Source organism: Prosopis cineraria, unplaced genomic scaffold (genome assembly GCF_029017545.1).
Source record: "Prosopis cineraria cultivar Desert tree isolate PC_DT_omini unplaced genomic scaffold, ASM2901754v1 PC7, whole genome shotgun sequence".
NCBI classification, from domain to species: Eukaryota; Viridiplantae; Streptophyta; class Magnoliopsida; order Fabales; family Fabaceae; genus Prosopis; species Prosopis cineraria.
Genome location: NW_026555338.1, coordinates 6,451,642 through 6,472,010, shown reverse-complemented (window position 1 = coordinate 6,472,010; position 20,369 = coordinate 6,451,642). Strand labels below are relative to the sequence as shown.

Sequence of the window (20,369 nt, the reverse complement as noted above, 5' to 3'; positions counted from 1 at the left end):
CCATCACATGTAATAAAATAATTATTTAATCTAATTTGAGCTTCACTTCTCATTGCTTCGCTTAATTCATCAAGGGTGTAATCTAACTATGATAACAAAAACAAAAACAAAACAAAATGCTCTTTCATATTTTGGGAGATGGGGTTGGGGACTCCATTATTTTTTTGCTTCAAAGCTATCCCGCATAATTGTCATCCACATGGAGCAACATATATTTGATAGACCATGGCTGCCTGCTTGTCTAGTCTTGCCATTTTCTTGCGGGGGCAAATAGCGACTATTTTTCTCTCTCACACTGTTGTATAATGACCATAGTATAAAACTTTAAACATATATGATTATTTCTTTATTACTTTAAACATATAACATTTAAAATATATTAATTTATTTATGACCGGTTAGACCACAATTTAAACCGCAGTCTGACTATTGAACCAAGAACCAGTATCTTAACTGGTTTAATGACCAATTCAGTTTTTATAATATTGTCTACAAGAGCACTTCCTGTAAACTCAAATGATTATAATAACCATCACATGTAATAAAATAATTATTTAATCTAATTTGAGCTTCACTTCTCATTGCTTCGCTTAATTCATCAAGGGTATAATCTAACTATGATAACAAAAACAAAAACAAAACAAAATGCTCTTTCATATTTTGGGAGGTGGGGTTGGGGACTCCATTATTTTTTTTGCTTCAAAGCTATCCCGCATAATCGTCATCCACATGGAGCAACATATATTTGATAGACCATGGCTGCCTGCTTGTCTAGTCTTGCCATTTGCTTGCGGGGGCAAATAGCGACTAATTTTCTCTCTCAAACTGTTGTATAATGACCGTAGTATAAAACTTCAAATCAACCTACCTGATTAAACTAAAAAATTGTTAAACCAGTATTTTTATTGGTTTAATAAAATAATTTATTTATAATTAATTTAATTATTATTTTAACTATTAACTTTTAAATTAATATTTTAATCAGTTCAACGATGGATTCAGTTTTTAATATTTGGATAATGAATAGTGTATATCTGTTTCTTCGTAAGCCAACCCGGAATCATAAATAATTCCTCATTTGATTTTTCAAATGATTTTAAGGCGGCCTCAAAAAGAATATATTGAATTTTCTATCTCTCACCTCCCATCCTCATTTCTCTCTTTCTCTAAAAGTGAATATATTGAATATATTGCAAATGTTTTTTTTTTTTCGTGTTTCTCATCCACGATAATATATCAGTGATATACAATTTATAAACCATATCAGTAAAAATTTATCAACACCATTTAAACTTATAGATAAGAAGATGTTTAATCTTGTCATTTCTTATGATAGAAAATGAGATTTACTAGTTTAGATATTTTATTTTTTTTTATAAGTTAAAATGTCTTGAATTTTTTGCGGGTTGTGTTTGATTTGTTTTGGGCAAATCATTATTTTTTTTGTGTTTCTAATCTATAATAGTATATTGTATATCACTGACAAACTTTATCATTGAAAACTTATCAACACCATTTAATCCTATAGATAAATGGATGTTTAATCCCATCCTTTCCTTTTTTTTTTTTTTAAAAAAGAGTCAAATGAAGCTCTCTTCCATCTTTAAATATTTGAAAGAAGGTTTTTGTCCAAAAAAGAGTATTTGAAAGAAGGTCATCTTATTTAGTAAAAGGGTAGTTTTGTCATATATAGTTCAACTAAAATTAAAATGGCTATAATGCAAAATATGGCAAATGTTAGGCAATTTATTGGACTTGATTTTATAAAATGAGCTATATATATAAAAGCTCATTTTAAATAAAAGATGCTATAAAAAGTAATTTTTAGATCAGGATAAATCTCCAAAGAACAAGTTAATAATAGTTAGGTTTCTAACAAATTTTTTTTAAAAAATTACTTACAAATATCAATTTAAAAATTTAAAAATTTAAGAATTTTAATTACAAATAAAACATTTAATTTGTTTTTTAAATGTAGCTCTTTATTTATAATTTTTAATTAATATTCGTAACTCATTTCTCAAAACAATTTTTTTAAAAGCCCAACTGTTATTAATTCTGGTCAAAAAACTATTATTAATTCAACCTTTTAACAGTTAAATGTCATTTCCCAAAAGTAAATTACACTTACGGTGAGATCCCATAAAAGTAATTTTTTTGTGCAATAATAAAACTTTTTTGAATCCCACGAAAAGAAAATTTATATTGAACAGTAAGTCAATAACTACTTTTTTCTTATCTTTTGGTAAGTTAATAACCTTTTTCAAAGTTTCAGCCGGATTGGATCATTTTGAACTAGTAGTTAAATTGAGAATTGAATTCGGTTTTTTAAAACTAAATTGTTAGATTTTCTTGTTTTTTATTAATTTTTTTAAAATAGGATCAATTTTTTTAATGATTTGATGTTATGTTATATCATATGACTTGTTAAGGTATGGTAAATTTAAAATATTTGGTTTTATTTTAAAATTATAAATAACAATTTTATATTTATTTTTTATATTTAAATTATTATATATATAATTTTTTTAATTTAATTATTATATCACCAGTTTAATTATTGGTTCAACTTCATTGAACCATGCGAGCCGTAAACTACTAATTTTCTCAATTTAATATTCAGTCTAATTTTAAAAATATTGATAGAGTATATTCCCTGTCAATTGAGTATGATCTCACTTAAGGTAGTGATAATAATGAGTAAATATCTTCCAATTATAAATTGTTATTCCCTCCCTTTAAAAATATAAGGTATTTTTTTAGGAGTTAAATGTTAAAAAATGTAAAATATTTTTAATTTTTTAATGTGTAATCATTACTTTTTTTTAAAGTGCCCCTATTGATAAATAATTTTATATTAAAGGGAGGGAATACATATATAAAATTTAAAAGATGTTTTTTTTTTATAATTTATGGATAGTTAAATGTCCTTCAAGAAACTAGCTTTTAACTTCATAGGGTATATTTGCAATATTTTTGAAAATTCATTTCCCAAAAGCTAATCTAAAACAAAACAAAACATGAAAGCCCCTCATGCTCATTCGGAACAGGTTCTACTAGCGTTACCCACACTCTAAAATTTTAATATATATTAAAGATCATTTTCAATATCTAAAGAAATAAGAAAAAATTATATATAAATCTCGTGAAGTAGACTTATTTATGATTAAGTTTTACAAAATTTAAAAATCATAACTAAGTCTCTTAAGATTTGAGTATAATTTAAAATTGAAGTAAAAAAATAATAATGTTCTTATTAAACATAAGTATATTATATCAGTCAAATAATTTATAATTACTTTATTAATAATTTACAACTATAATTTTAAGTTTTTACAATTATAACTTCATATATTCAATAGTTACAATTGTAAAAGCTTAATGTTACAGTCGTAAATTACTGATAAATTAATTGTAAATAATTAATGTTAAATTTTATTAATAATGCATGATTATTTAACTATTAAATATATAAAGTTATAGTTGTAAATAGTTAAAATTATAGTTTTAAATTGCTAATAAATTAGTTATAAATTAATTATTTAATTAATATAATGTTTGTTTACTACAATTATTATTGTTTTTGCAACTCAATTTTAAATTACATTCAAGTTTTAAGGAACCTAACAGTAATTTTTGAATTTTGACAGACTTAATGTGAATAAATCTATTTTATGAAATTTATATGTAATTTTTTCAAGAAACAAATTACTTGGATGGGCTTTCTCATTAAATTAGAAATGATAATTTAAAGCTGGTAAAAAAAAAAAAGAAATGATAATTTAAATATACGTCTGTTTAGTTACTAGAAATAATATAATAAAATGGATAAATCAATATATTAATGAATTAAATTATTTTTTTCTTTATGGTAATTATGATAAAATTTATTAATATATACTATGAATATAGGAGTTATCATACCCTCTACAAATTTTATAACTCATGATTTTCAACTTTATAAACTCAATTACTCATTTTTTTTATGAATGTTATTCAATATTCTGTTTGATCATTTTATTTTTATCTTAATTTTTTTAATCAATTTTATTTTTTTAGTAACAAAATGGGATTTAAGAATTTTGATATATCTCAGCCCACAGAGAAGACATGATATAATTGTTGTATTAAAAAAAAAAACAAAACAAGGGGCAGTAAATAATTAAATAAACTAACAACCTCACCTCTCAACAAACTATTTATGATATATTATTGAAAAAAAAATTATAAAGAGGACAACAAATGAATGCCTCTATCTTCTTTCTCTTTCCATGCCTAACCCATAAGCCCCACCACGACACCCCAACAAGGGAAACGGACACGCAGCTACCCACTTGAAATGAAATGAACGCCATTATTAATTCATCAATTAGGGGCCACTTGGGTTTCTTAAGGAATCTGGTTTTGACACCTGTTCGTTGAAATTTGGATTTAATGTTAATTATTTTATACTTTGATATTACAAGACATTTTAATTAAATTACACTATTTTTTTTGGACCAGTAATTAAATCATACATTTTTTTTATATTTATTTTAATTTAACAGGGTGGCTCTGTTGAAAAACCTTATGAATTCAATAGGGTGTATTCAATATGACACACTTTGTTAGGGGCGGGAATGGGCCAAGCGTAACAGGGATATATGCCTTGACCTAATTTAAATCTAATTTAAATTATTTACTAAATAGGTTTAAATTAAGTTTATACTTTTTATTAAGTCTATTTAATTAAATAAGACAGGTTTAATTTTTTAATGGCTAGCCTATGAATCCAATTGGTGGCCTATTTACATATATATACACATATATACATTATGTAATATATCGCACACACATATCAATTTTTCAATTTGGTTTTTGATCAATTTATTTTTAATTTTTAATTATATTTTCAATCAAATTGAACTTATATATTGATTTCAAAGTTATTACTTTATTATTGTATTGTAATTGATAAATTTTTTTTATTATATATTGTAATTAATAAATCAAGTTATATATTTATATTAATAATCCTAAAGTATATGTGAGAAATTTTAAATTAAAATGTGAATTTATTTAAAAGGCTTACTTTTAAGTAAGTTTTATATAAGCCTTTAGATCAGATTAGGCTTTAAATAGGCTCAGACCTGAGTAGTAAGAAAAGCCTTATACAGGTTTTAGGTCAGGCTTTGACATCTGACTTATCACACAGGCTCATGCTTATTTGACAAAAGTTTAGCTCAATCTAACTTATTTCTGCCCCAATACTCTATCTCATTATTTAAGATTCTTTTAACTATTTTACCAACATTAAAAAATTACAGTTAATTTATTAAATATGTTTAAAAATTTTTAACTTTAACCTGATAAAAATAAAAAGAGAGTGATATAAAGTATATGACAAGTTATAAAATTAAATTTATAATAAAAAAATTTAAAAATAAAAATAAATAATTTTTCATGCATCTTACATTAAAAATTAATTAATATTTTTAAATGCATCTTGTAATAGGAATCAGATAAAGTAATCTGGATGGTTTAATTATAAATTAAAAAATTTAAATTTAAATGCTTCAGATCCAATTATAGTGACAGAACAGTGAGGAAACCAATCCACTATCTTCGCACACCAAACAGAAACAGCAATTCAATTCTCACTCAGCATCTCTCTCTCTCTCTCTCTCTCTCAGCGCGCTAGCAACAGCAATTCAATTCACCATTTTCTTCATCTGCCCAATATCTATCCTCCTTTCTCGCTCACATTTCATTTCTCTCTCCAACCAAATGTTTCTGTTTCTGTCATCTTACTCAAAAATGACCACCACTACCATCACCGCCTTCTCTTCTTCTCTCTCTCCTACTCCCTCCCCTGTCTTCTTCTTGTTCCTCTTCTTCTTCACTCAGAATCATTGAATCCGTCTCTGTTACTCAGTCACTGATTCCTGAAGCAGAACCTAACGCTTGAGACAGCATGAACAAGCTTGTGGTGGAAGTTCTGGATGCGAGCGACTTGATGCCCAAAGATGGAGAAGGCTCAGCTAGCCCCTTTGTAGAGGTAGAATTTGACAAGCAAAAGCAGAGGACTCAAACCAAGCTCAAGGACCTGAATCCTCAGTGGAATGAGAAGCTAGTGTTCAACGTCGATGACCCCAGAGATCTTCCCAACAAGACGATTAAGATTGTCGTGTACAACAATCGAAGAGCCGATACGGGTTTCCATCAGAACTTCCTTGGAAGGGTCGTAATTAAAGGTGAGACTGTTTCTTTCTCTGACTCTGACGCCACTGTTCAGCGATATCCTCTTGACAAACGAAGTCTAATGTCACGTATCAGAGGAGAAATCGCTCTCAGAGCCTATGTAGTTTATGACCCTTCTGGTTATGCTCCTCCTCCTCCTCCTCCTTCGCAAGAACAAGGAGCAAAAGTCAGTCCTGTGATGGATGAACCTGTGGAAGAGACTCCTCTGCAAGAGATTAACACCAACAAGCTAGATCACCATGAAGAAAGAAGAGTTGGCGATGATAGTGCGATGAAGAAGAAGAAGGAGCCAGAAGTCAGAATTTTTCACTCCATCGGAACTGAGAAACCCGATAACCCTCCTGCACCTGCTCCTCCACCGCCGGCGGCACCGACGAGGTCTGATTTTGCTCGTGCAGGTCCACCGAATGTGATGTTGATGCAGGTACCGAAGCAGAACCCAGAGTTTGCATTGGTTGAGACGAGCCCACCTCTAGCAGCTCGCTTGAGGTATAGAAGAGGGAGCAAAATATCAACCACATATGATTTAGTGGAACAGATGCATTACTTGTATGTGAGTGTGGTGAAGGCAAGAGATCTTCCAGTGATGGATGTGACAGGAAGTCTTGATCCTTATGTGGAAGTGAAACTTGGGAACTACAAAGGAGTAACGAAGCACTTGGAGAAGAATCAGAACCCGGTTTGGAAGCAGATTTTTGCCTTCTCGAAGGAACGATTGCAATCAAACTTGCTTGAAGTGACTGTGAAGGACAAAGATTTTGTTAAGGATGATTTTGTGGGCAGAGTTTGGTTTGATCTCACTGAAGTACCTCTTAGGCTACCCCCAGATAGCCCTTTGGCTCCTCAGTGGTACAGATTGGAGAACAAGAAAGGGGAAAAACTACATAAAGGTGAAGTGATGCTTGCAGTTTGGATGGGAACTCAAGCTGATGAGTCCTTTCCTGAGGCATGGCATTCTGATGCACACAATGTTAGTCACACAAACTTGGCCAATACAAGATCAAAGGTATATTTCTCCCCAAAGCTTTACTATCTCAGAGTTCAAGTGATTGAAGCTCAGGATCTTGTGCCGTCTGAGAAAGGAAGAGTTCCTGAAGCAGTGGTGAAAGTACAACTTGGAGGTCAAATGAGATACACTAGGCTTTCTCAAGTTAAAGGAATAAACCCAGTTTGGAATGATGAACTTATGTTTGTTGCAGCAGAACCTTTTGAGGATTTCATAGTGGTGACTGTAGAGGATAGAGTTGGTCCTAGCAATGTGGAAATCTTAGGAAGGGAAATCATCTCAGTGAGAAGTGTTCCACATAGACTTGAGACCAGCAAGCTCCCTGATTCTCGATGGTACAACCTGCACAGGCTATCGGCAGTTGGAGAAGAAGAAAAGGAGAAAAAGAAGGAGAAATTCTCAAGCAAGATTCACCTCCGCATGTGCCTCGAGCTCGGGTACCATGTTCTTGATGAGTCCACACATTTCAGCAGTGATCTCCAGCCATCCTCCAAGCACTTGAGGAAACAAAGCATTGGAATTCTTGAAGTTGGCATACTGAGTGCAAGGAATTTGCTGCCTATGAAGGGGAAGGATGGCAGAACAACTGATGCATATTGTGTAGCTAAGTATGGCAACAAATGGGTTCGAACCAGAACTCTGCTTGACACGCTTTTCCCTCGCTGGAACGAGCAGTACACATGGGAAGTTTATGATCTTTGCACTGTGATCACAATTGGGATGTTTGATAACAACCACATCAATGGCAGCAGTGACAGCAGAGATCAAAGAATAGGCAAAATAAGAATCAGGCTTTCAACTCTTGAAACTGATAGAGTTTATACTCATTATTATCCACTCTTGGTTCTCACACCTGGTGGCTTGAGGAAGAATGGAGAGCTTCAATTGGCATTGAGGTTTACTTGCACAGCATGGGTTAATATGCTTGCTCAATATGGTAGGCCTTTGCTTCCAAAAATGCATTATGTCCAGCCCATACCTTTGAGGCATGTAGATTGGCTCAGGCACCAGGCTATGCAAATTGTTGCAGCAAGGCTAGTGAGAGCTGAACCGCCGCTGAGGCCCGAGGCAGTTGAGTACATGCTTGATGTGGATTATCATATGTGGAGTTTGAGGAGAAGCAAAGCAAATTTTTGCAGAATTATGTCACTGGTCTCTGGTGTTACTGCCGTGTGTAGATGGTTCCATGACATTTGCACATGGAGGAATCCAATAACCACTTGCCTAGTTCATGTTCTCTTCTTGATACTAGTTTTCTACCCAGAACTGATCTTGCCCACCATTTTCCTCTACCTGTTTGTGATTGGGATTCGGAACTACCGGTTCAGGTCAAGGCACCCGCCCCACATGGATGCGCGGCTTTCACAAGCCGAGAACGCGCACCCAGATGAGTTGGATGAGGAATTCGACACATTCCCGACTAGAAAACCAGCGGATATTGTGAGAATGAGGTATGACAGGTTGAGGAGTGTAGCAGGAAAAGTGCAGACTGTGGTAGGAGATTTGGCTACTCAAGGAGAAAGAGCACAAGCTTTACTGAGTTGGAGAGACTCAAGAGCTACAGCCATCTTCATCATCTTGTCACTTATATGGGCTGTCTTCATCTATGTCACTCCTTTCCAAGTTGTTGCAGTTCTTGTTGGCCTTTACATGTTGAGACATCCTCGTTTCAGAAGCAAGATGCCTTCTGTGCCTGTTAATTTCTTCAAAAGATTGCCATCTAAGTCTGATATGATGCTATGAGATGAGAGGTACAGGTAGATCTGTTCGGCTAGCTAGCTTCAATTCAAGCAATAATCTTGATCATCCATTTTATGTTATACTACTACATTCAACTCTTGTGCACTAATAAGATAGCTATGTGAATAAAGGGACATGCATCGATCATCATCACAATCAGCAAATCAAATAAAAGATTTTACTTAATTACACTATTGTTATTTGTATGTACATCTAAGAATAATCCTTCAAGTTCAGCTATGAAACAGAGCATTTCTTCATGCTTGTAATGTATATTGCATTTATTTATGGAAGGCCTTTGGTGTAACTGTAATAAGACAGCTATGTGTCTGCTAATCTTATCTGTAATGCATCTTACTGGGGTATTTAATAAACTTGATATTCTATCAGCAATCAGTACCTTTAGTCACATGTGGAAACACCATTAGAAATATGACTGTAAACTTAGAACTAGAAATTCATGATAGAATACTTCTACTACCGTGTTAAAACTATAATTGGGAGAATCTCATACAAGGCCCACCCAAGGAACATAATTTCTCTGCAGGCACAATAGATTATGATATTCCTTTGCAGTCCCAAAGGTTTTAAGTGCAATTATTTTCGAAGGTAAACAGACTAAACTATCCTTAATGAATGAGAATGTATGTGCTCAAATAAAATTAACAATAGAATATCCATAAATACCAAGAAAAGTTCATTAATTTACAAGAAGTTTTTTAATTCATAAGAAAATTTACAAATTAACTGAAGAAAATTAACAACAAAAGATTTGAAAATAATAAGAAAAGTTTAATCATTTACAATAAAAGTCCTTTTTTTTATACAAATATGGGTTTACATTTGAAGCATTTTCACTCATTAAGGTAATTAGGTCATTTCAACAAGAAAAATAATTGCATTTGATGCTGGTCTGCAGAGCAATATCAAAATCCATTGGTATGAAGACAAGTTCTGTAATATCCATCCAATCAGAATTCTGCTTGAAAGCAACACTGTCCTCAAGAGGTATAATGAAGTCTGAAGTAACTAAAGGACCCTTTTATTTATCCCTTGGTATGGTAGGTACCCATTGCCTTTTCTGACAGTTGGTGACAAATTATCAATAAAATAATAAGCAACTTCTTTAATGCTTTATGATTCATCTAACTTGTAAGGTCTTTTGATTAATTTTTAATGACATTTAGAACAGGAGAAAAAAAAAATCCCATAGACACACTATCATATAGTTACAGTTTTCTTTTTCTTTTTTATTTTTTGCCCCTTTCTTTCTTTCTTTTTTAGATGGTCAAAAACTCAGTTGAAAGCACCATTCATCAAATTCCATGCTACTAAAGTGCAAGACTGAAGATAATTTTTTTTTTTTGGTGTGTTTCTTTACAAGTGAAGTGTACACCGTAAATGTATTTTTTTAATATTCATGTAACTTTATAATTGCTATTAAGGCCTTCAAAAGCATCTGCCTTGTTATTTTTTTGATTTATTGTATAATATTAAAAAAATGTGTTACTTTTTTTTTTGCAAGTTTATATTTTTTTGAATGGATAACTTTTTTTTTTTTAGTTATTCACAAGTATCATCCTATTTGAGACAATCATGTATGTATGTGTATACACACAAATTTGACTAAGTGAAACAATACATTTTTATCAAGTAACTTTTATTATATTATTAAATAATATTCAATAAATAAAATCTAAGTGTAAAATCAGTACTAACTAGTAACTATTTCATCAATGCTAATAACAAAAAAAAAATTAATTAATTACTTTTTTTTTGGTTAGTTTTCGTTTAAGTTTCCCAACCATTAGTGGAACTGTGCAACCCAAGAAATGAACCGAATCCATCACAATAACACACTTGAGGTATTCCATGTTCAAATTGAGATAAAAGTTAATAATTATTACAATGGTAAGTTGGAAATTTTATTATTTTTTATGTATCTTTTAATTAGAAGTAATTTTGTTCGAAGTATAGTCAAGTATTAATTATGAGTTTTTTTCCTAATCAAAATTTGAACTTTAGTTTGACACGTTGTAAAAAATTAGTTTCTTTTGTTGAAAATTATATTATTACTAATGCATCTCTCTTTTTCTTATTTTTTTTAATTCCATTGCTCAATGTCTTGGAAAATTTGGAGTATTACCACATTTTTCATAGACTAATTCAAATTTCCACTATTTGATATCGATATTACCGATAGCAACTTCACAAGTATCTCAAAGATGCTTCGACATATTTATTTAACATGATTACTTATTTTATGATTCAAACTTGAAACCTTCTAATAAGCTGGTTCAACTTTTTTGACTGGTAGAATTAAGCACCCTTGATTACTAATGCATCTTATGAAAATAGCAATCTAATAGGCTGTGTATAATTAACTGTAATGATATGTTGATCAATTATTATGCTAATCAAATCCATTGAAATACAAAGATATGACAGACACATCTATTTAGTCTAGGCTATTTAATTATGTTAATTTTAATTCTTTTTTTTTTTCCCTCTCTCACCATTGCCGTTGCCATCAAACGAGACAAAATTCTGATACGCGTATGTCTATTCTAATTCTACAACCAAGCTTCACCCCTGATGATTCATCATTTAATTCCCAAGATTAATTTGGTTAAAAAAAAAGGTCAATTAAATATATCAACATTCTCACTAAAGATGCCTATAAAAGAGAGTTTAACGTATATAAAATTATCAAACTCAGTAGTTATAAATTCAAAATATCAGATTAAGTATATCTTAATGAAATTTCTAAACACTTTAATTGTACTCTTACAAAAATAGATATTGTACGAGATCCAAATCCATAAGAGAATACCACCTACTACCAAAAAAGAATTTCTCACTTTTGTTAATACCAAATTTTCAATTATAATATATTAACTGTATAATGTACTACCATGTCATCAAAACATCACATTATTGATTTTTTCTTTAAATTGTTATAACAATGATATATAAAACTTAAAATCATTTTCCTACCAAAAAATATGAAAAAGAAAAGGCACAGGAAAGGAAACTTTAAATACTTTAGATATTTGAGCGTATCTGTTTGCAAAACATCCAATTCAGCCAAAAACAAATGAAATAAAGTTCCAAATACATGATGGCGAATTTATCTTTTATAATTATCTAATATCTAATTCTATCAAATTACATTTAAATATTGTCAAACTTAATTAAGCACAGGTCCCTCTATGAACCCTTGAACTAACTTCAAAATAATAATAATAATAGCAAATTATTAGAACACAAGAAAACAAATATATATAACCTTTTTTTTTTATAAATATATAATCTTACAGAACGAAGAATTCTTAGAACAACCTGTAAAATGTTTTACAGAGTAATTCTAGCTGCCTGATTCAAAATGTTACAGTCATAGAATTAAAGGAAATATGTGCACCTAAGAAGCACAGCTATTTCAACTATAAAAACACTGACCCTTCGTTTGAATAAGAAGAAAAATAGAGTAAGGAAAATTAGAAGGAAAAACTCTTAAAAATAGTAAGAAAATTACTATTTTTTGGAAATTTTTCCTCTTAATTTTTTCTTCTCCCTATTTTCTTCCTACTTTTTCTTCCATCCAAACCAATCCTAAATGAAGAATAAGAATTTCTATGAGAAGTTGATTCTTCATGAACTTTCACAGATCATGGTAGTGTCTAGCCAATATATTGCAGAAGAATGTGTCACAAACTGAAAATCTTAAGGTATCCATTTGAGAGAATGCAGAAACACCGTCAGAAGCCGATATGCTTGAATGGTCTTTTAACCAAACAAGAGTCAGATAATTCACAGCATAACACATCAAGGCCAATTTACTCTTGAACGCATTTACATTTTCGTTGTTGCTCTGTGAGTTCCTGCAATGCTACTGGTTTGTCAAGCCACAGCTATTCTCAAATTTGTGTGTCGAAGTAAAATCAGATAAAAAATTAACAAGAGTTTACATGATTTAATCAATAGTTACTGGAGTATGTATATACTCCATCTGTTCTCATATATAAGCAAAAGGTACCATTTGCATTTAAGATACCCTTTCCCATTGTGCCCTTATTTAATAAGATGAAGATCTAAGGAGAAAATAGTAGTTGGAAATTTTTCCTGCAATAAATGAAAGTATTTTAGGAAAGCAAATTCAATTTTTGACAACATTAAAGAGAATAACCGCTTTCAACTTAATATTCTTAACAAGCGATCAGTTAAAATTGACGTGAGTGGCATAGGCTGTCCTCACTTAAGTAAGTGGCTGGAGGTTAGAATCCCAGCCCTTGTATATGTAGCACTTTAGTTGGGAGAGGTTTATACATTGCTCTGAATACTTTGAAAGAGATATTCTTTGCTGTAGGTGAAGTTTACTCCTTATGCTTGTTAAAAAAAAAAAAAAAATTCTGAATAAGCTTGAGGTGGTTACTTTTGCCTATATTCTAGGCTGGAGGGAGTATATATTTAAAAAGATAATTCAGATATCCAACTGTCAAGAAATAACCAACGACAGTCTTTGTTGCATCACTTTTAAGAGAGAAAATTCAACAAATTAGGGATCAACACGAGGGGCTAGAGAGAAGGTCAGAGAAACTAGCTGCATTTTGCATCATGAGGGTTGATCAGAAATTGAGGTATTGCTGGTTGCCACAAAACAAAGAACCCAAATCACTAGTGTTTCAAATTCATGTTTTTGTAGGATTTGACTCGTCTAAATCTAAAGAAAAGAGAGCGGGGAGGATGTCATACTAGTTTACAGGTTAAGATAGCAACAATAAGAAATTTTATCCCACTAGGCGGGGTTGACTACAAGTTAAGATAACAATTAAAAGACCCCAATACAAATATTGTAAACAATTTGTCTGCTAAAGGTAAGTCAAATGACGAGATAAAAAGAAGACACAAGTTGAAAGTACCTCGATTTGCTTCTGCAGAGACTTGACATATGCTACAGCCTCGTCTAACATTTCTGCAGTGTTGGTTTGCTGCAAGATAATGCAATTGAAGAAGCTAAAAAGTTTAAGCAAAGCTATTCAGATGTACAAAATGTTTTTATAGGCCATTCTGCATATCACTTCAAGCTAGCATTCACACGGATTTGTTGTAACAATTTCTTCTTAGGAAATAAGATATAAGTTATATGACGCAATACACATCCAACAGAAGGAAATTTCAGAATTTTATGTCATCAGGTGAGGATCAAGATCCTCCAGTGGAAGAAAAAATCACCACTGAAAGTGACTAAAAATAAACAATGATAAGGGGGGGGAAAGACGAAACAAAAATTTGGAGGAAAGACATCATGTCAGCATTTCGCAAAAAGTTGAAGTAAAAAGATTTTAAAAAAATAAAACTCAGAAGCTATCTTATTTCAGCAGCAACAAATAACAATAAACATAACGCAAGCTGTATTACTATTTATAAGTAAACTTTTAGAAGCTTTTTATATTTCTTTTTCCCCCCCACAAAGATAAACAACTGGAAAGAAGAAGGAAGAACAAAGAATGAAAACCCCTAAGAGTGGTTGACCATAATCCTGGAGCAGATTGCTTTGAAGACCTTCAGGGGGGTTCAAAGGACATGCCCCCCTGGCCATACACAGAGAGAGTACTTGGCTAGGAAGTTTGCAGCGTCGTTAGCCTCTGAAAGCCTTTTATATACCTATTATAAGTCATTTTGGAAAGTATATCAAGCAATTAATATTTTTTAATAGTGCCATTGATATGGATATTGTTGAGTAATTATGATGGCCACAAAGAGAGATGATTAAGATTGCATTAAAAAAAAAAATTCATTATTCAATGGGTATATCAATTAATTTTAACTAATTTCTTTAATTTGTAGGAATTAGTTAAATGTGACTTATAAGTAAAAACGGAGGGAGTATCCAAAAGCACATGTTAATCAATGATTTTGAAACAAAATAACTTTTTTCATCTCACGATGACAGTGTGTAAATTATATGTCATGCTCCTTACACGGCTACATCATCCAGTATATTGATAAACCAATTTATGAATGAGGTGAAAAATAACAGGTATTCAAATGTCCCTCATGCGCCATATCTGGCAGTGTTATAAACAGATCTAAAAATAAAACAAATATCATCGCAACAGAATATGCAGAAGGAAAAAAAAAAAGAAAAAAATTGCAGATTCCTTGAAAGCAAATTAACTCCTGTAACCCTGTAAGGACGGATGTTCCTCCAATTGTTGTTTGTTTGCTTGAAAATCACGAGTATAAGTCCTCATATTTCCTTTGAAACCCACAAACTGTTAACTTCCGTTTTCTCCTCAAGAAAATATGAAGTAGACTAGAATGGTTAAAACTATTCACTGAGGTCACATAAACGACTGGCATCCCAAAATTGAAATGATTACAAATAAGCCTCTATTCCTACAACCAGATTTAGAAAGAAATGAAAACTGTATCAACAATCTTCAGCACAGACGTGAAACACAAAACCTATTAATGAGGATTATTATTCCCAAAGTTTGAAGAAGAATTGAACCATTAAATGAAACAACCACATTAGGAAACTTGTGTCTATTGTCCTAGTGGGATAAGGCTTGATATTGAAATACCTAAGTCTTGGAGGTTTGGGTTACGTAGCTTCCTTGATTATCAGCTAACTACACAATACCAACAAGCCTCATTTCACTAGCTGAGGTCAACTACATGAATTGCACAACGCCATTGTGCTCTATCGACAACCAAATCTTTGAATATATTGTTAAATAAAAGGTCTTTATATTCAATAATGGCATTTGACTTGCGCTCCACAATTATCAAATAAAATCCCCACATTTCATTTGAACAAAATAAAAATGGCAAATAGAGACTAGAGAATACCCAATCACAATTTGTAAGTAATACCAAGAGCACAAGATGGGGTCATATTTCACCCAAAAAAAAAAAAAAAATAATTCAAAACACAAAGCTTGCTGTAATTTGTAAACAATTGGCTAAAATGTTGACCTAGCTAGCCTCAAGTCAGGTGGATCGATAAGAATATTCAAGTAACAATTTTTTTCTTACAAAAGAGTCAGTAATATACAAGTAGATATGTACATCATTACTATATCCTTAAATGTTAATTATTCAATCAATAGAGCCAAAAGGTCGTCAACAACCCTATCTAGCATTACTTCCTCCAAAACCACTCTATATGTTCCCCTTCATTATAATTTAGTTGTTTTCCATCAAAGTGAGACTACTTTACAAGTTTAATTGTTAAAATGCAATATGAGGTTTCCCTTAGCTTTACCTGCATATACTAACAAAGAAAAAACGCTGTTCCTTAAAGCAGAAAGCCAAACCTAACTTTCTGCCACTTCAATTATAAAACCTTAACTTAAGCAACATTGAGAAGAAAATGATAGAAAATCATTTAAGTTAGTTTGGTCATGTGCAAAGAAGGCTAGTGGAGGCACTAGGGTGAGCAGATAGGCTTTAATCCTATGAAGAGAGGTAGAGGGAGACCAAGAAGGATACTTAAAGGAGTCATTAATCGAGATCTATCGATTAATGGCTTATCAGAAGAATTGGTCTCAGATAGATTACAATGGCATCATGAACTACTTGTAACAAACCCTACTTAGGGGGATAAGGCTTTTGTTATTGTTGTTGTATCTTAAGCAACAATGAAAGGACTGAGAAACTACTCTACTAGGTAATTTCTGACCACCTAATGATTCCTAAAATTTTATGTGCTAGAAAAAATAGATATTTAAACCAAGGTTCAAGCAGAATCCAGCTAGTTCAAAAATACAAGTTTACTTGACATAAAATTTAGAAAATAGGAACTAGGATTATATTCCTTTTTTTTTTTTTTTGGTGAACACTAGGATTATATGTTTTAAAGAAAATAGGAACTACAATGTATACATTAGACTTCTAATTAACCAATATGTACAGGCTTTCTCAATCACATGGATTTCTATCTGATGATTACAACTACAGTGACAAGGAAAAAGAGAAGGAAAAGCAACGATAAAAGCAAGCTTCAGTTTTCTCCAAAACAAAAGATAAGTAATGCTATACCAAGTTTATAGACAAGTTTTACAATATCAATAATCAAAATTCAAAACTTTAGTAGCCTATCATGCTATGAAACTGCCAGCTTCAAACCACATTCATGGTCTCAATGAACGTTTAGTTCCTTCCTACAGATAAGTACATATGAAAAAAAAATAGTGAAAAACAATTAATGATTAAAAACTGAAAAAGAACATGGGATTTTCAAAAGTTGCAAATCATCATTAACCCAGCAGTACAGAACTAAGGCGAAAACACAAAAACACAGAGGAAACAAAGTCAATAAAACAAAAGAAAAAAACACTCAGGAAACACTCCATAACCTGAATCATGTGATACTGATAAGAGAGAAGTAACAACTAAAACCAGAAGCCAACTTGTGCTCAACTCAGTCAAAACCCTCCTAGCCTATCCACAATATTATGAGACATAAGTTCAAAGGGAAAGTCTATCGCAAAAGACTAGTCCATTAAGTGAGAAAACCTTCTAGACCTACTAGCCTCACTTCTAAGTTACACTCCTTGGTAACAAACTAAAGAAATGGTTGTCTTAAAAAAAAAAAAAAAAAAAAAAGAAGCTGAAAGCTGTTGGTCTACATCCTTGGATATCTATTTTTGCTCCAAAGCTTCTACGTATGTTTTAAATTTAAACAAATAGTACAGCATCCATGACTCAAGCAATCTTGCTGTATCACAGTCAAAAACATAAAAATGAAACAGAAGTTGTCCTACTCAATTATGCATTGCATGTGATAATCGCTGAGCCTATTGTCAAGGACACCTTTTAAACATTAAAAAGTACATGTAAACGTCAGAATGAAATATAACCTTATCCATGTTTGGCACAAGTTCTTGAAGCTTCCGTATGCGATCACTTATCCGAGTTCTACGAACCTATAACAAAAGAGAGGGGGGAAGTTACGCAATATGGAGTGAAAGCAAACACCAATTACAGTCCAATTGACAATGAAAAATGCATTATTTTGACAAGTAAAGAAGATACCCTCTCAGCAATGCTCCTTGGATGTGTCGCATGGCCACGCTTTGCCCGAACTCTGCAAGGTACCGAATCCTCTAAAATCTTCTCTATGTCCATGTCTGGTGCTTTGCCAGTATGCTCAACATTCTATATTTAAAATACTTGAAGCATGTATCAATATCAAACAGCACAATAATATATATAATAAAATTTAAAGCGAGCAAGCGTTGTTAACAAATCATGAAAGGTATCTAATTAAACGAAGAAATGAATGAAGAAGACGACTATTACAGTCCATATTAATCTAAGTACATCTAAGTACATTTAAAACAATGCACACAATGAAAGTTTCCTTGAAAAAAATGTCGTGACAAAGAAATTGAAGATTGACAATATTTTATGAATGACTCGGGACACTATACCTGTCTAACTGGTGTCAAATTAGATATGGAGGAAGCATCGATATCTTGGGGGCTAACGTCATGATTGTGTTGAACCCCATACTTGGAGAAGTACCTTGTTTCAGAGGCAACAACCATTGAATTCCCGAATAAGTTCGCCGGAGAACTATTCTGCCGGGTAAATCCACCTGACGATGACCCAGCATCAAAACCGCATCCATCAGCCGCCGGCGAATCGAAAGACGCCGTATTTCTGGACAAGTTATCAGTACCTGTAGCGAGAAGCTGAGTGAAGCACTGGGTGGTATCCAATGGGTCTTCTTCGTCCTCCTCCTTGAGCAGTGCTTCTAACCACGTGGCCGGAGTTGAACGGAACCGAGAAAGCTCACCACAATCACCACCGCCTCCGCCGCTACCTTCAGAAGTCGGTTCCATCAACAATAACCGATGGCTTCAGGAGCTTCCTCTGTTGGCTCTAAACAAATAATGGAAAAATTTTGCTTTTTTTTTTTTTTAATTTTTAAATTTCAAGCTATTTTAATTTTTCGTTCCATGCTTGCTCTGCGGAAAAAAAAAAAAAAAAAGAATTGCTGGGCCTGAATATACATTGTTCCAGAAAGGTTCTGGTTCTTATAAAATAAAATATAAAATAATTCTAAAAATGACGTTTTATTTTGCGTCGAATATCCACCGTTGACGTGTCTGATAATTTTTTAATGGATATAGTTAACGGTGATTGAGGAATGTCGACGTCAGATTGACTGTGGGCTCCACGAGCGGCAACAGAGACAGTTCGTCTTGGAAGAGATGGAGACCGTGAAAAATTATCCTAAAAAAACAAAAATTTAGCATTAAGTTTTGAGAGTTTTGGGGGTTTTCTTTCATTGGAACATTCTCTCTAGATTTTCGCCACTTCCTATGGTGAAAATATTATTTCTCGTGCCTTAAAATGTTCCAACTGGTCGCAAGTCGAAACCAAGATTTAGTATGTTTAAGAAGGTTTATTTAATTTTATTTATAAATAAGGATATAATTTTTTAGATAATATTTAAAAGATATTTTTAAAATTATCTTTTAAAAAAGAGAAAAAATAATATGACATTACTTTTTGAATTTATTATACAAAGACATATTTAAAATTTTATACATTTTTATTTCTTATATTTTTTTTTGCATTGGCATTAATAAAATCAGTATAAATGACTTATAAGGAGGATTGAAAGAGTATTTAGTTTTCAATTTATATGAATAAAAATTTATTTGGAAATCCAACTATTTGTTGGATTGAATATATTTTTGAACCAGGCACTTAATTATTAGAAAGGTTGAATTAAAAATACATACATTGATATGGGTATATATATGTGTATATATATATATATATATAATAAAAAGCTTTCATACATATCAAGAAAATTGAAAGTATGTAATACAAACTCATTCTAATATATGATATTTTTAAGTTAATTATATTCAAATTAACAACATCTTTGTACATTTATCATTATTTAAAAGGTGTTTCACTTAATAATAAATATAAAATGATTTATTTATTAAGAGCAGTTAAAAAACATATTAATTACACATCAAAATACTAAAAATACTTTACATTTTTTAACATTCAACCTTTAAAAAATACATTATATTTATGAATGGATGGAATATATAATATTACAAAGAACTAGATAAAATATTAGGTCAAGAGAAAACAAAACTCTAATTTGAGGTAGGAAGCACTAAAAGAGACAAAGTAAAGGCAAGTAAAGGTTTTAGAATCTTTACAAGCATGAAAATTACAATGTGCCAACTTTCTTAATTTCATACTTTCATTTTGTTTATTTTGATTTGTTTTGTTTTGATCGAGCTATGGATTGCTATGAATTATTGTTGGAATTGTTGGATTGTTTTGTTGGATTCTTGATTGAATGATGTAACCATGATTATAATTCTTGCACGAAAGAACG

The 20,369-nt window shown here is 31.6% G+C and overlaps 2 protein-coding genes across 5 annotated transcripts; one reads left to right on the top strand and one right to left on the bottom strand.

Moving 5' to 3' along the window:
* Positions 1 to 5,617: 5,617 nt before the first annotated feature.
* Positions 5,618 to 10,465, top strand: LOC129315578 (FT-interacting protein 7). Of its 2 annotated transcripts, XR_008594536.1 has the most exons (3): positions 5,618 to 8,997; positions 9,906 to 10,047; positions 10,271 to 10,465. XR_008594536.1 is itself a non-coding variant. In XM_054959385.1 (2 exons), exon 1 carries the CDS (start codon positions 5,954 to 5,956, stop codon positions 8,987 to 8,989), a length of 3,036 nt encoding a protein of 1,011 aa, XP_054815360.1. In that variant the 5' UTR covers positions 5,618 to 5,953; the 3' UTR covers positions 8,990 to 8,997; positions 9,906 to 10,465. The 2 variants fall into 2 exon arrangements, 1 of the variants encoding a protein (XP_054815360.1); XM_054959385.1 differs by having other exon boundaries at positions 9,906 to 10,465.
* A 1,802-nt stretch (positions 10,466 to 12,267) lies between these two features.
* Positions 12,268 to 18,972, bottom strand: LOC129315765 (transcription factor bHLH80). 3 transcript variants are annotated; one of them, XM_054959787.1, is made up of 6 exons: positions 18,678 to 18,972; positions 18,427 to 18,593; positions 18,029 to 18,151; positions 17,854 to 17,919; positions 13,906 to 13,974; positions 12,268 to 12,875 (listed from the first exon to the last, which is right to left on the bottom strand). In XM_054959787.1, exons 1-6 carry the CDS (start codon positions 18,838 to 18,840, stop codon positions 12,648 to 12,650), a joined length of 816 nt encoding a protein of 271 aa, XP_054815762.1. In that variant the 5' UTR covers positions 18,841 to 18,972; the 3' UTR covers positions 12,268 to 12,647. The 3 variants fall into 3 exon arrangements, with proteins under 3 accessions (XP_054815762.1, XP_054815761.1, XP_054815763.1); XM_054959786.1 differs by having other exon boundaries at positions 18,427 to 18,971; XM_054959788.1 differs by having other exon boundaries at positions 12,702 to 12,867; positions 18,427 to 18,969.
* Between the last annotated feature and the right edge of the window lie 1,397 nt (positions 18,973 to 20,369).

Excerpts from the sequence above, each read along its gene's own strand:
- LOC129315578 (XM_054959385.1), top strand. The coding sequence starts at position 5,954 with ATGAACAAGCTTGTGGTGGAAGTTCTGGATGCGAGCGACTTGATGCCC.
- LOC129315765 (XM_054959786.1), bottom strand. The coding sequence starts at position 18,840 with ATGGAACCGACTTCTGAAGGTAGCGGCGGAGGCGGTGGTGATTGTGGT. Across the intron at positions 18,152-18,426 it reads ATTTGACACCAGTTAGACAG|AATGTTGAGCATACTGGCAA; the intron begins GTATAGTGTCCC and ends TTTTAAATATAG. Across the intron at positions 12,876-13,905 it reads CTCTGCAGAAGCAAATCGAG|CATTGCAGGAACTCACAGAG; the intron begins GTACTTTCAACT and ends ACAAACCAGTAG.